General features: G+C 54.7%; 7 protein-coding genes across 7 annotated transcripts; 4 read left to right on the top strand and 3 right to left on the bottom strand.

Moving 5' to 3' along the window:
• Window positions 1-187: 187 nt before the first annotated feature.
• Window positions 188-1,879, bottom strand: CCMA1212_007719 (putative exonuclease V; the record flags this gene model as incomplete). Its single annotated transcript, XM_073704882.1, has 2 exons — window positions 188-1,485; window positions 1,540-1,879. The coding sequence occupies 2 exons, from the start codon at window positions 1,877-1,879 to the stop codon at window positions 188-190; spliced, it is 1,638 nt and encodes a 545-aa protein (XP_073556665.1).
• A 468-nt stretch (window positions 1,880-2,347) lies between these two features.
• Window positions 2,348-2,677, top strand: CCMA1212_007718 (uncharacterized protein; the record flags this gene model as incomplete). Its single annotated transcript, XM_073704881.1, has 1 exon — window positions 2,348-2,677. The coding sequence occupies one exon, from the start codon at window positions 2,348-2,350 to the stop codon at window positions 2,675-2,677; it is 330 nt and encodes a 109-aa protein (XP_073556666.1).
• A 116-nt stretch (window positions 2,678-2,793) lies between these two features.
• Window positions 2,794-4,766, top strand: CCMA1212_007717 (Transmembrane 9 superfamily member 1; the record flags this gene model as incomplete). Its single annotated transcript, XM_073704880.1, has 2 exons — window positions 2,794-4,648; window positions 4,699-4,766. The coding sequence occupies 2 exons, from the start codon at window positions 2,794-2,796 to the stop codon at window positions 4,764-4,766; spliced, it is 1,923 nt and encodes a 640-aa protein (XP_073556669.1).
• A 537-nt stretch (window positions 4,767-5,303) lies between these two features.
• CCMA1212_007716 (Mediator of RNA polymerase II transcription subunit 4) lies at window positions 5,304-6,357 on the bottom strand (the record flags this gene model as incomplete). Its single annotated transcript, XM_073704879.1, has 2 exons — window positions 5,304-6,142; window positions 6,210-6,357. The coding sequence occupies 2 exons, from the start codon at window positions 6,355-6,357 to the stop codon at window positions 5,304-5,306; spliced, it is 987 nt and encodes a 328-aa protein (XP_073556670.1).
• A 310-nt stretch (window positions 6,358-6,667) lies between these two features.
• On the top strand, window positions 6,668-7,578 carry CCMA1212_007715 (uncharacterized protein; the record flags this gene model as incomplete). Its single annotated transcript, XM_073704878.1, has 6 exons — window positions 6,668-6,679; window positions 6,813-6,862; window positions 7,033-7,086; window positions 7,308-7,401; window positions 7,452-7,508; window positions 7,570-7,578. 6 exons carry the CDS (start codon window positions 6,668-6,670, stop codon window positions 7,576-7,578), a joined length of 276 nt encoding a protein of 91 aa, XP_073556667.1.
• A 486-nt stretch (window positions 7,579-8,064) lies between these two features.
• On the top strand, window positions 8,065-10,331 carry CCMA1212_007714 (Dol-P-Glc protein; the record flags this gene model as incomplete). The annotated part of the gene is made up of 4 exons (XM_073704877.1): window positions 8,065-8,286; window positions 8,348-8,436; window positions 8,494-9,086; window positions 9,142-10,331. The coding sequence occupies 4 exons, from the start codon at window positions 8,065-8,067 to the stop codon at window positions 10,329-10,331; spliced, it is 2,094 nt and encodes a 697-aa protein (XP_073556668.1).
• A 384-nt stretch (window positions 10,332-10,715) lies between these two features.
• CCMA1212_007713 (Versicolorin reductase) lies at window positions 10,716-14,003 on the bottom strand (the record flags this gene model as incomplete). Its single annotated transcript, XM_073704876.1, has 2 exons — window positions 10,716-11,252; window positions 13,269-14,003. The coding sequence occupies 2 exons, from the start codon at window positions 14,001-14,003 to the stop codon at window positions 10,716-10,718; spliced, it is 1,272 nt and encodes a 423-aa protein (XP_073556673.1).
• Between the last annotated feature and the right edge of the window lie 443 nt (window positions 14,004-14,446).

The following is a 14,446-nucleotide window of genomic DNA, read 5'->3' as shown; positions in this document are numbered from 1 at the left end:
CCAAGATGTAAAAGGGAATAGGTTGGTATAGGATTCTTCCAATAATGAATGCCATACCATGAAATGCAACGCTGCCCCGTGATCAACAATAAAGGTAAATAAATACAAATACCCGACAAATGAGACAACAGACACAAACTCCCATCGCATGACTGCCGAATAAAACAAAACGACAGCAACAAAAATATCAGAACCGCAACTCGACAGCCTTCTTGGCCTGGTTCACCCTCTCCTGCGTCCTCTTGACCCTCTCCTCATCCTGATCCCTCCTCCACCTGCAGCCCGCCGCAAACTCGCACGACGAGCACTTGAACGCCTCCTCGATCCTGACGCCGCGCGGCCTCCTCTCGCCCTTCCACCAGCCCATGTCGCCCGCGAGGTAGGCGTCCAGCGCCTGTTCCGAGACGGGGAAGTCGTGCACGTTGAGCTCGCGGCCGTCTTCCCGGAAAACGTACTGCACGCGGAGGATGGGGCCGAGGGAGTCTGCGCCGCGGGGGAACGTGAGGCGGATTTCGTTGCGGACGAGGTGCAGGAGTTCGCGGAGGGAGCCGTATTTGAGGAGGTCGGGGACGCCGGGGGATGAGTCGATGGTTGCGGCGTCGTTTTGAGAAGGAGCGTGCTGTTTGGGTGTATTGACGGGCTGGTTCGTGGGTTCCTCTGCGGAGCTTGTTGGTGTGTCGAAGAAGATTTCGTCGTGGAGTTCTCCTATTTGGGACATGAATGTGTCGGAGAAGCGCTCGTCGGGATCGAGGCCGTATCGTCTGAATACTCTAAAGTAGTCTAGTTTGCCGGCGGCCATGTTTGACAACAGGCGATGGTATAGCAGTAGTTGGATTTTCGCAGGACGGATCACGGCTGGTGAGATGGGCGACAAGGTACCCCGCGTCTTGACGTCGGTGAGAAAGATTTGGCGGTTGCTGCCACTAGGCTTGCCGGATTTGGGGGGTGGGAAGTAGTCGGATATGAATGACTGGCTGGAGCTGGGCTCGTTTGCTCTGCTGGAGAGCTCCTCCTCGAATTCCGGGTTCGGATTATCGTAGCTCAGATGGTCGATGACGCCGTTGACCAGGTTGCCGTCCACCAAGCCCCAGACTTCGAGCTCCCTCGTCATGCCCGTATCCCGCAGCGTTCTGAGCCCTTGGACCAGATTCCACAGCCTCAGTCCGAATCCATCTTCCTTGTTGAGGATCTCGATCTTGACGGTCGTGTGGACCTCGTCTTCCAGCTTCTTATGCACCTTGGACCCTTGCTGCATGGCCGGCGTGCGGGTTCTACGTCCGCCAGGAAGCCGTGTGAGTGTGTACCAGTACTGAAGCTCGCACCATGCGCCGGCAGTCAGGTCGCTCACTGTGAGAGGTCTCTTGGGGAATGATCGGAATCTCTGCAACGGCGAGCGGTCATCTTCGAATTCGGCGTCATCGTCGTCGCTGGCTTCTGTAGGTGGCGGCGACTGGACGGATTCGATCGCTTTGAGAGCGCTGCTCACTGTGATGTATGTAAGCTGTTTGATCGCCGATAACCAAGCGAGATGATGCCCACGGTCGGGATAAATCACCGTTCCATCGACGGAAGAAGCAGACGAGAATGCCTGCTTCACGTCTTTCGTTGGTGATGGCTCCTCTTTCGGTTCAACCTGGCTGAGAGGAATAGCGGCGCTGCGAAGCGCATATTTCTGAGACTGCTTATTCTCCTGTGAAGCATCAAAGGTCGAGCCGGCCTTTATCGCGGCGCTTGGGGCTGGACCGGGAGCAACAGCGTCTGTCGACTGTTTCAGCGGAAGCGAGTGATTGGAAGCAAGTTGGAGGAGAAGCTCTTCGTCGTCGGATTCAAAATCGTAGCCAAACTCGTCGTCGCTCGTTTGTGCGACGGAGGCCTTCATGATTGTCGCAGCAAACCGGGCATGGTGTTTTGTTTGTTGTTCGTTTTGGCCTGCGTGAATGAATGCGATGGCGGGGGAGCGTGACGCTGGTTGAGGGAGGCTGGTGGCGGCTGAGGATCGCGATAGGAACACGCAGTCACGTGCGCTAGGCAGCTGCAGATTTGGCCGGGAAGCAGTTGGCACTCCAGTTTGAATGGATCCAGTTTCTTGTATCAGAGCTTGTTGCGTCTCTTTGGACTGTGATACAGTCTGGTCAAGCCTACACATGCAAATGCGGGCAAGACAGTTTGTTTCAGACTTCTTCAACCCCTCCATCAGTAACTGCTGCAAGGAGACCACACTATTTACGGGTAATTTGACACTAAGCACTTCTTCATCTTCACCTAGCGGCACTTTATACGATGCGCATGTCCGTGTTCGTATATGCAGCTGTCGCTGAGGCCGGATTCGTAGGTGCTTGTAGGCGCAATGCTTCGTAACTCGGCCTCTCTGCCAAAGGCGGCAAGTGGGCACGACGTCCAGAATTTGGTGGGTATGACCGCATCTGACGGCGTTAGTCAGCAGCTCTTTGACAGCGGGACGCGCATCCAGGGACAAGTTGGACGGACAAAGGGACCAACTCTGTACAACTGCGAAGCTCCCGAAGCTGTGCCTCCCAACCTCGAGATCCCCAGTCTGCAGCTCCAGCCTTGCAGCAGTCTCGAGCCGTCGACTGTGCCCTCGGCCGCTCGTTTGTCCGCTGAAAGTCTCCCTCAATTGCGCTCAGGATCGGAGCACGCCTGGCTGCGTCACTCCTGAACAGGTCGCCGCAATCTGGCCTGAGCCTCACGGCCGTCACTCGACGACCTCCCTACAAAAACGTCGCCTCTGCCGCCTCCGATAACCTGCGTGGCATGATATAACCCTTCCGCACGATGCATTTCCGAAATCATGCGCCCACGGCGCTTCTCGCGACCCTCCTCGCGCCGCTGGCATCCGCCTTCTACCTCCCCGGCGTCGCTCCCACCTCATACAAGCCCGGCGACGAAGTCCCGCTATACGTCAACAGCATCAAGCCCGTCGCGGCGCCGCAAGATGCCCGACTGCACTCGGTCGTGTCGTACGACTACTACCACCCAGCCTTCCAGTTCTGCAAGCCCGAGGGCGGGCCGAAATATGTGTCGGAGAGCCTGGGCAGCATCCTCTTCGGCGACAGGATAATGACGTCCCCTTTCGAGCTCAAGATGAAGCAGAACGAGACCTGCAAGGCGCTCTGCTCTGTCAAGTACCAGGAGAAGTCGGTCGAGTTTGTCGCGACGAGGATCGAGCAGGGCTACAGCCTCAATTGGCTAGTCGACGGGCTCCCTGCCGGCCAGCAGATCCAGGACCAGCTCACCGGCACGACCTTCTACAGCCCCGGCTTCCTGCTCGGACAGGACGATGAACAAGGCAACATTCTCTTCAACAATCACTACGAGATCTGGGTGGAGTACCACGAGGTCAGCGGCAACGAGAACCAGCTGCGAGTCGTCGGTGCCGTTGTCCAGCCCAGCTCCAAAAAGTACGAGGGAGAGGCCGATTGTGGCGACAACCACCCGCCGCTCGTCTTCGCCCACGGCTCCGGACCTCACGAAGTCAAGTTTAGCTACAGCGTCTACTGGGTCAAGTCGCCCACCGCCTGGGCTACTCGTTGGGACAAGTATCTGCACGTCTTTGACCCCAAGATTCACTGGTTCTGGCTCGTCGACACCGCCATCATCGTCGTCATTCTCGTTCTTACCGTCATGTCCATCCTGATCCGAACTCTCAAGAAGGACATTGCGCGCTACAACCGCCTCGACCAGATCAATTTGGATGATTTGAGCGGCACCTCGGTGCTGGAAGACGGTGTGCAGGAAGACTCGGGCTGGAAGCTGGTCCATGGCGATGTCTTCCGCACTCCGTCGCGCCCGCTGCTTCTGTCCGTCCTCTTGGGCAACGGAGCGCAGCTGTTCGTCATGACCGGCTTCACCATTGTCTTTGCTCTGCTTGGTTTCCTGTCGCCCTCTAACCGCGGATCTCTGGGCACCATCATGATCATCCTCTACACCGTTCTCGGCGTCGTTGGAGGATACGTTTCTGCTAGGACGTACAAGGCCATGCAGGGCGACCAGTGGAAGCTCAACATTGTCCTGACGCCTTTGCTTGTCCCCGGCATCGTCTTCTCTGCCTTTTTCCTGCTGGATCTCTTCCTCTGGGCCAAGGAGTCCTCCGGCGCCGTGCCTTTTACTACGATGCTGGTTATCGTCGGCATCTGGTTCGTCATCTCCATCCCCCTCTCGTTTGCGGGTTCCTGGCTGGGCTTCAAGGCCCCTCAGATCGAAGCCCCCGTCCGCACCAACCAGATTCCTCGACAGATTCCCCCGGTCACGACATACTTGCAGCCTATTCCCAGTATGCTCATCGTCGGCCTTTTGCCCTTTGGCGCCATCTTCGTTGAGCTGTACTTTATTATGAGCTCCATCTGGTTCAGCCGCATTTATTACATGTTTGGCTTCCTCTTCCTCTGCTACGGCCTCATGATTGCCGTCTGCAGCGCCGTCACCATCCTGATGACATACTTCCTGCTATGTGCTGAGAACTACAACTGGCAGTGGAGGGCGTTCCTTGCCGCGGGCATGAGCGGCGGCTATGTCTTCCTCAACTGCCTGCTGTATCTGGTGACCAAGGTGAAGCTTGGTGGTTTTGCGGGGACAGTTCTGTACATTGGCTACAGCGCGCTCCTTTCCTTTTTGTTCTTTATCCTTTCAGGTACGGCCCTCTTTTGATCTACGGTTGATCGTGTCTAACATGTGTTCCAGGCACCATTGGCTACTTTGCCTCATGGTGGTTCGTACGGAAGATTTACTCTTCCATCAAGATTGACTAAACAAGGGAGCGTGTTATAGCACGATGGCGATGTGTTTCAGTTATGCATCACAGCTCAGAATAGGAGCCTTCTTTGAGAATATTTGCCCACTTCAGGGGTAGTAACCTGTAAAGTACATGTACGACCATGGTTTCCAGAGGTATCGCCATGATGAGATTGGAGGGCAAAAAAGGCAGCGGTTTCTCCCATTTTGCACATTTCGAGCAACATGATTTTCCTGTTCATTTTGGTGCAACCTTGGAGGGAATGAGGGCGGATAAGAGCGTTGCGGGATAGACTTGATGATTATTGAAGATTTCTTTTAACTCTCGGTGCCTGCTGAATCCTGATTTTGCCATGGTATCAGCTGGGCGTGTTTGGTTGCTATATTCAAGGGCAAACATTTCAGCGAAATCGGTGATTAAGAGCTCTTGTTGACCTCTGGTACAGGTGTCGAAGCCCAACTCTATGCTCTAGACGCTCAGATACCCAAGAACCTTTCTATTATCCCATGCCTCATAGATTCGCCTCCGAACAAACACGAAGCGAACCAAGCCTCTAGTCCTCGTCGTCATCGTCATCCAAATCATCCAAATTCGTAAACTGAAACTGCTTCTTCTCCGCCTTTGCACTCGGCGGCCCACCGACGCCCGCCTCCCCAGAAGCACCAGCCGCGATGCTCGCCCTGCGCCATTCGGCCTGCTGCTTCTCGATCGCCCGCTGCCGCTCCTGCCGCTGGCGCTCTGCCTCCCGTTCGCGCTCGGCGCGCTCCTGCTTCTCCTTTTCTTCCCTCTCTTTACGCTCTTCCTCTTCCTTGCGCTTGCGCTCTTCTTCGGCGACGGGGTCGTAGCCGCGGGGGTCGATGCCCTGTTCGAGGAGGATCTGGTTGGACGCTAGTGCTCCGGAACGGATCTTGTCTTCGAGCGGCCAGGGGAAGAAGAGTTGTCCCGATAGAGGATTGAGGAACTGGTTCATGTTGTCTGGGAGGCTTGTATGCGCGGAAGCCTGCGTCTGCTGCTGCTGCTGCTCGGCTACGCCGTTGGTCGGAGCAGGACTCTGCATGGGATTATTCGGAGTCTGCGCGGACGATGGCGTCATGGCCATCTGGGTCTGTTGAGAATCGGGAACGGGAGTTTGAGACTCTTGGTTCGCGGCCATGGCGTTGAGGATGGCGGCGGGCGGCATGGAGGTCTTGCTGATGCGGCGGGCGAAGCCGAGCAGCTCTTCGTAGAGGACGGGGTAGTTTGGTTCGGAAGGGTAGGTGGTGACTTGGGTGGTGACGAGGTCCTTGCGCGTTGTCGCGAGGGAGGTGAGGGTTTCGCGGATCTGGGCGTCGAGGGAGGTGGACATTTGGCGGAGCTGTTGGATTTTGAGGTGGTTCTTTTGATGGACCTCGACTGTGACGGATTTGTTAGTTCTTAAGGAGGGCTGGCGAATGTTTGGAGGTGCTGAGTCGCGTTTTACCTTGCTCCAGGCCTTTGCAGAGTTCATTGTCGGCGTTCTTGAGCTCTTCTGCCTGGATTGGTGAGGGGTGGTATTTCGTGACGGAGTCGATGAGGGTTGCGAGGGCCTTTTCCAGGCGCTCGAAGCGGCTGTCGATGTACGCGTCCATGATTATTCGGAGCTCAGCCTTTCGACGGCGAGATCCTAACAGCAGCAAGGGAACGTGTATGCGAGAAGGCTCAAGCAGAGACGAGGCTGATTTCCGCTACGTACCTTTTGAGCATCGAAAGCTTGTGTGGGGCACCGAGGGGCGATCATTGCGATTGGCCCCGACATGGTTCAAGACCTGCTTAGTCACCGCCTCAAGGCCCAAAACCTCGCCGAGATTCGCCGGGAATCTGCAAACTCGCGCATTTCTTGGTGACGACGACGAATCGACGAGCAATTGAACGGTATTCGCTGCCAAAAACTAGTTCAAGATGGTTTTCCAGGTATGTTACGGATAAATCTTACCAGGGCGGGAGGTTGCTTTTGCCTGCTTCGCTTGGTGTGGGAGACTGGGGGGTTTGGGAGCAACGACAAAGTTGCAGGCACAGCAGAGAGCTAACTCTTGGTTGCGGACAGGCTCTGCCTCCTACCCGCTTTAGGGACTACCGAAGCCCCTATGGCCCCAAGTACGTTCGATCTATATCATTTTGGTTGATCAATAAAGAGAGGTTACCTTTTCAGGTTGTCACACGGGGTTGAAGAGGAGTCTTGGGGGGGGGGGTGGGGGTTTGAAGTTTTGCGGCTGTGGTAGCTTGCGCATTTGACGTGGTGTAGCTGGACTGACATTTCGCCAAAGATACTCTTTCCAGCCCCATTACCGCGGCATCAGCCTCCAGACCGCCCTTCGATAGTGAGTATTCCATTCCGATTGACTCGGGGATCTTGGGACAAGGCCGAAGGAAGTGTCGAAACAAACTAGGAGACTGGTCGGGGAAGTGGTGTGAGGGAGGAGTTCTCGAATCTCCTAAACTTACCGAGCGACGAACGCTTTCGACATAGCCTGGCCTTTTCCGAGACCTCGAGACTTAACGACGACTTCAGCGGTCCAAGATGTTGCTAACACGTATCCAGCGGCCTGCGAACTGCCACCATTGGCGGCGGCCTCGGCGTTGCCCTGCTGCTCTTCGCCTCCAGCCTTCCCCGTGTCCGCGCCGACATTCTCTCAGTAAGCTCTCAGCTCCAGCGAAGACGGAACCAAAGCTCACAGTTGTGTAGAAAATCCCCGTCGTTGGCAAGGCCTTTGAGAAGAAGGAGCCTCACCCTGCTGACAACGTAAGTTCCCTCTTTGATGCTCTGTATGCGGACACTTGGATGCTGACTGGTGATGCTCTAGCCCTTCTAAATGGGCGCGTGGAAATGGTGTTTGGTGATAACAGAATCAAGGCCTCGCGCAGCAGCTTGCCTTTGTATAAGAGATACACAATAGACTTTTCTATCTATGGACTAGATGCCTTCCTCCCGTGTAGCTTGTGATTGCTGTAACGATGATGGATTCATTTAGATTACTTCGACGATGCTCTATGACTCTTGGCTGAGATGCATTGACACCAAGTCTAACAAGACAAGAAGAGTTGTTCCGTTTTGCATTTGCTCTCCCTGAATCCAGTACAGTCTTTCATACGGTATTGACACTGTGCATTCCTGGATCATCTTGACAGCTCATCTCATTTCAACCTCTCGCTGTTTCAACACAAGCCAAACATCAACCTGCGAATTCAGATGAGAGATGGCAAGTTCATTAGAGCCCTCACTTCCCTGCCGTGCATAATTGCACGTATCGCCTCTTTATATGTCTCCATCTAGCCTATCCTCGACACCTTCCGCCAGCATGGCTTCAACCGCCCCTGATGTCCGCTCCTTAGGAGCAAACCTACAGTTCGCAACATGGGCGGCCGGCGCTGTTCCCATTGCCTTTATTGTTCATATACTTCTCTTCAGGAGCAGTGGCAGTAAATCCGGAGGGCTGGGAATCTTTTTCGCCGTTTTCCTTACTGCAGCAGTCTTTCTGTGGCTGGGCGTGGTATCTGAAATTGTCCCTGAGCCGTATCTGGTGAGTTGTGAATCTACAAACCAAGAACACAGTGTGGCATGTGCTCACGATGCATCAACAGGATGAAGTCTTTCATATTCCGCAAGCTCAACGATACTGCCAAGGCAAATTCCTAGAGTGGGACAACAAAATCACGACTCCTCCCGGGCTGTGAGTGTCCAGGCTCCTTTATCTTCAAGGAAAAACATCCTTCTAACGGTGCTCCAGATACTGGGTCTCCATCTTGATCCCCCAAGCAGCCAAACTCAGCGGCCTCATATCCTCCTACTCATGCGATCCCAAGACTCTCCGCGCCACAAACGCAATCAGCATCCTCATTCTGGCCTACCTCGCCCTGCAATGCCGGAAAGAAATCGAAGCACGCCTGCACCAAGCGCATTCATCAGTTCGCATCGCCGGGATATCGCAGTACGCCATGCACACTGCGTTGAACATTGCGCTCTTCCCCTTGCTGTTCTTCTTTTCGGGGCTGTATTACACGGATGTTGTTTCTACTGCTGTTGTGCTCGCGGCGTTTTTGAACCATCTGCATCGTGTAGGGAGGTCTCGGAGTTCCTTTTTTAGCGATCTCGGTACGATCTTATTGGGGCTTTTCGCTCTGACTATGAGGCAGACGAATGTCTTCTGGGTGGTTATTTTCATGGGAGGTTTAGAGGCTGTTCATGCGGTCAAGATGCTGCGGCCAGAGGCTACGAAGCGACCGGTCGTGACGACGTTGTCGGAGCAGTTGCTGTTTGTTGTCAAGAGGTGGTCTGTTGGACATGTGCATGACTTGCCGCTGCACATGGCGTATCCCGAGGGTGAGTCGAAGACGGCCCTGAGATTCTCATCAACTTGAAAGCTAACGTGCTCTAGACATGCTTTTCACCGCTTTCAGCCTGGTAATAGCAGCCCTCTGCAATCCTATCCGAGTAGTCAGGCAAATCTGGCCATACATCTTTGTCTTGGGCGCCTTTGGTGGGTTCGTGGTGTGGAATGGCGGTGTTGTACTGGGAGACAAGTCGAACCATGTTGCGACAGTTCATCTCCCCCAGATGCTCTACATCTGGGCGTTTTTCGCCTTCTTCTCGCTGCCGCTCTTCCTCCCATATGCCATCCTGGGAATGAATGTCCTCCTCAGTCCTTTCACCTCGCAGAAGAACGGCGCTGACAAAAGGTCCGACAAGACAACTGCAACATCCCCATCGAAGCCAGCAGCGCCTCAGCAAGAAATCTCGCTCCCCCTCAAGATATTCTCCACAATCTTCAACAATCATCTCCTTTGGCCAGTATACCTAGTCTCGACAGTCATCCTATCCAGCCTCATCGTCCGCTTCAACACAATCATCCACCCCTTTACTCTGGCGGACAACAGACACTACATGTTCTACGTCTTCCGATACACGATCCGTCGCGCGTCCTGGATCAAGTACTTTCTCATTCTACCTTATACGCTCAGCCGGTGGCTCGTCTGGGGAACATTATCCGGCTGCACGACCTGGACCTCGACATCTCGGAGGGAAACTATTTCAGCATACCGTGATTCGTCGCGCCCATCGCTATTTAACTGCGATCCATTTGCGGTAGCAGATACTGATGAACCTGAAGACAAACGAGGCTCGAAATCGCACCCAGCACCGACACGGGGGGATTTGGATGAGAAATACGCACAAGACTCCCTCTTGTTCTCAACAGAACCCGTACCTACATCCACAGGCCTCATCTTCCTCCTCGCAACAACCCTCTCGCTCATCACCGCACCGCTCGTCGAGCCCCGGTACTTCATCATCCCGTGGGTCATTTGGAGACTCCTCGTTCCGGCATGGCGACTGCACGACCACCGAGTCACTGGAAACAGTTGGTTTAACAACGCCGGTCCAGCGTCTGTCTGGGGCAAGGTTATCGATTTCTGTCGGGTGTACGATGTGAGGCTTGTACTGGAGACGATCTGGTTTAGTGCGATCAACCTCGTCACGGGGTATATATTCCTCTTCAAGCCATATATTTGGAAGGCTGAGGATGGGAGTATCCTTGATGAAGGCAGACTGCAGCGGTTCATGTGGTAGAAAACAGCTCATGGGCAGTTAACCCATAGTCATTGTAATAGATGCATGTATTCATGAGAGGTTTCAGACAGCCTCAATCTTATGCATGGTAGAATAGAACAGCAACGTGAGACTTCGTTTGCTTGTGAGCCAAAAGCAAAATCAAGGACAAAGTCCCAACCCAGAACCAAACGCCGCGCCCATATCCTAAAAGTCCCAAATGAATGCCATCCAGTCGGCCTTGATTCTGCTTTTGTAGCCTTGTTGGCCAAATTCCAAAGTCGCTTTAATCATGTATATACGGATTTTCTCATGCCAATAGGTAGCCAAGACAAAAGAAAAGAGAAGAACGACGAGCAGCCATTCTTGTCGAACCCTCGTAATGCGTGATGCCACTCGTGTCACCTATAAACTCAGGCGATCGAGACTCAAGCCATCATTACTCCTCACCCGTCGAATCACGCCCAGCTTGAAGAACTTTTCCTCTCCCGCCGCCGTCCTGCCGCCGATATACCACTTGTCCGCGCCGAGGGCATCGCGGAAGCCCTCGCTGCTGCTATCGCTGCCTCTCCTGCGCGAGCCGTGTGGAATGGGAATACCACCGCCGGGCGAGCCGCGGGGCGTGTGGATGGCGACGTTGGTGGACGATGACGACGATGTCGTCGTCGTCGCAGCGCTGGTGGAGATTGCGCGGGCGGTGGAGGCGCCACTTGATGATGCTGAGGCTGCAGCGGCTGTTGTGGAGGCGGCGGCTGATGCGGATGCCGCCTGGGACGAGTGTTTGCTTGCTTGCTGGGTGAGGGAGGGCGCTTGCTGGCGGAAGGAGTTGAAGAAGGAGGAGAGGAAGAAGGGACGCTGTGAGGGCATCGCGGTGTTTTCGGGGTTGTTGCTGTGGTATGGTTTGTTTCGGCGGTGTTGTTTGTTTGTTTGTTTGTTTGTTGGCTGGCTTTCCGGGGTGTGTGTCTGTTTGAGGTTGCTTGTTTCGTTTTTTCGGGTCCGTGCAGGCTGCTGTCGAAGTTTGATGCCGCTCGCTTCCTATTTATCTATGCGTCGAGGTGGATTATGACGCCTTGTGCCGTGTGCGTGTGCGTTGTGTCGTGTAGGGTTGAAGAAAGGGCGAAACGGTCGCCAACAGTGTTTGTTTGGGCCTATCAGAGGATGCCGGGCTTGCAGATGATGTATGTGTGCGCAACAGGCTGCAGCTGCTGGAAGGGCGATCGAATGAGGAAACGTCGTCGCGCGCTGGGCCGTGACGCGGTGAGGCCTGGCGGGTTATTTTCGGGGGGGCGGGCAGGTTGCCTGTGCGATTGAAGAGTTGAGGACGGGTGAGTCGTGCGTGTGAAGGAGTTTCAGAGGGAGGCTGAAGGGAGATGAGGTGAGGCGCAGAGGGTGAGAGGATACGGTCGATCAAGCTGAGAAGACGATGGACAGTCTCTTGCTGGCAGATGAAATAGAGTCGCAGTCCCTGACGATGGGAGCAAGCCGAGGAGTTGCAGAGCGAAAAAAAAGGCCGTTTGTCCGGAGATGGATCAAGCAAGAGTTTGTGGCAGCGATTCTGACGTCGAGAAGGTCGGCAAAACTCGGGCAGTCGGACTCAGCCAGGCGCAGTGACGGCACTCGGTAGTGGTACTTGTGGGCCTTAGAAGTTCTGCAGTAATGGCGGCGCTGCGATAGGCTGGAGGAAGCACTGAAGTGGGAATTACAGCACCTGGATGGCCTGGGGGCGGGTCACGGACCAGCAATGCAAGTCACACTGTGCATGTACCGGTACTTGGGCACATGCCACGCCGAAATCCGTCGGTGCGGGCTTCTGATTTTGTCTCCGGAGACGCGACGAGGGTGTTGAAAGAGATGAAGATTGATAAAGAGGATGCAGGCGCTGTTGCTACAAAGAGGGTGTAGTCTGCATGTAGCTATGGGCTGATGAAATGCGGGGGAAGTGAGTCTCTGGGGAGTTGTTTTATTACTGGGACAAGACAAAACCATCACCGAGCCATTTGCATCCTACAAACCGGGCGCCGTTGAAGTCGAGAGCCCGCTTGGCTCGGGCGTGGCGTGACATTTCGGCACCGGCGATATGGAGAACATGGGGGCTATGTATTCTGTCCTTCTTCTCCAGGTTCTTCACCATCATTCATTCCAACGCCGTCTGGAGTCTGGGGTAATACTAATAGTTCCGTGCATGCCGCGGCGCTTGTGTTGTGCGGTTGGCCGTTGATGAGGGATAATCTCTTTCGATAGGAGCCTCTTCTCCGCACTCCTTTCAAGAGCTCGACTCACAGACAGACTGTGGCTGCATCCACGCAATTTCCATCTTCAAGCAGTCACATCAGGTGCTTCAGAGGCGTCTTCCGAGTTGTTTTCTTGCGCATTGCATCGTGACAAGGGATCCGTAGACGGAACCGAAATACAGAGAGAGTCATGTGCTCTCCGGAATAGGGGAGGAAGCAGCTGTTGCCGGCTGGTACCAAGCCTCGCGCTGATCAGGGGAAGTTGATCGCACAGTGTTTGCAGATGTACAGGTTTCTATCGTAAGCTCAGGTCTATTCAAGCAGTTGTCCAGCATCAAGCGCACCTGTCGTGTTTGGATGACGAGAGCTGGGATCAGTGATTCAAGGGATGCCACTCCATGCGTCTTTGCAAGGTTGGACTGTTCGAGTTCGAACTCGGCCTAGCGTAGACCATGCCCAGGGATTGCTCGGCTTCTGTCGGTACGTACCCCGAGGTGCCCGCATCAGCTGCTTGCCTTGAACATCGGCCGCAAGAGGTCAAGCGTTCCAGAAGCACGTGAAAGGCGGACAAGAGCATGATATCAACAAGTTTTTCAATTTCATCCGACGCATGCCCATCTAATACAGATCCAATCTATAAGCCGTCGATACCCCAATCACGCCCAGTTCATCCTATGCTCTGAATACCAAAGTGCTTCACCGAATGCTTCACCACATCCCATCACACCATGATGCCCCCATTCACCAGCACCGTCTGGCCCGCCACCCATGAGCTCTCGTCGCTGGCCAGGAACTTGATCGTGTTGGCCACCTCCTCAGGCTGGCCCAGCCGGTTAAACGGACTCCAGGCCTTGATGGAATCGACCACACTCTCAGGCTTTCCCTTGAAGAACAAGTCGGTGGCCGTCGGACCAGGAGCCACGGCGTTGACGACGATGCCCTTGGCAGCCAGTCCCTTGGTCATGACCCGCGTCATCTGTTCGATGGCGCCCTTTGTGGCCGCGTAGAGGAGATACTTTGGCGACACGGACGAGTGATGGCAGACGCCCGAGGAGATGAAGATGATGCGGGATCCAGGAGGCATGTGCGGCACGGCCTTTTGCGCGAGGAAGTACGGGCCCTTGACGTTGAGGTCGAACATCTTTGTGAAGTCGTCTTCTGTGGTGTCTTCGACGTCCCGCATCAGCATCAGGCCGGCGTTTGCCACTACAACATCGATGCGTCCATACTTTTCGACCGCGGTGTTGACCAGGCGTTCGATGTCGTTGATGTTGGCGGCATCGGCCCGGACGGCAATGGCGCGGTCGGGGCCGAAGGACGAGACCAGGGCGTCGGCGGCGGAGGCGTCGCTGTGGTAGTTGACGACGATGCGGGCGCCTTCTTTGTAGAGCCGCTGGGCGGTGGCCTTGCCGATGCCGCTGGATGCGCCGGTGATGAGGACGACCTTGTCTTGGAGAGACATGGTGAGTGTTGTTAAAAGTCGAGTCGAGTGTATGAAGATGCGCGTGATTCGGTTGTAAGACGTGTAAGTTATGCTTATGTCGAAGCCAAGTGTATGAGGATGTGTGTGATTTGGTGTTGTGAGGCGTGTAAGTGTAAGTGGTGCTTATTGTAATGCTTGTTGCTTGTGTCGATGTGCTTGGGATTGATGCTGAGACGAAACGACGAAACCATCCATCTTTATATATTTGGATTCTTGCTCCAAACTGACATCGACAGCTTCTTGTTACCACATGATGAAACCGAGCTTTGTGCGATTTCTCACGCCATAACGCCGCCACGGCGTGTCGTCAGGCCAAACGGTCGGATCTTGACGCCAGTGGAAATAGTAGCTCCCGATCGGATTAACAGGCACAAAGCGTGCGTCGATAAATCCGAACGTGGCGTCGCCCGTTCGCCTTTTCG

This window comes from Trichoderma ghanense, assembly GCF_004382785.1.
Source record: "Trichoderma ghanense strain CCMA-1212 chromosome Unknown scaffold_10, whole genome shotgun sequence".
Lineage (NCBI taxonomy): Eukaryota > Fungi > Ascomycota > Sordariomycetes > Hypocreales > Hypocreaceae > Trichoderma > Trichoderma ghanense.
The sequence above is the reverse complement of the archived record's forward strand: the minus strand, read 5'-3'. Positions and strand labels throughout refer to the sequence as shown.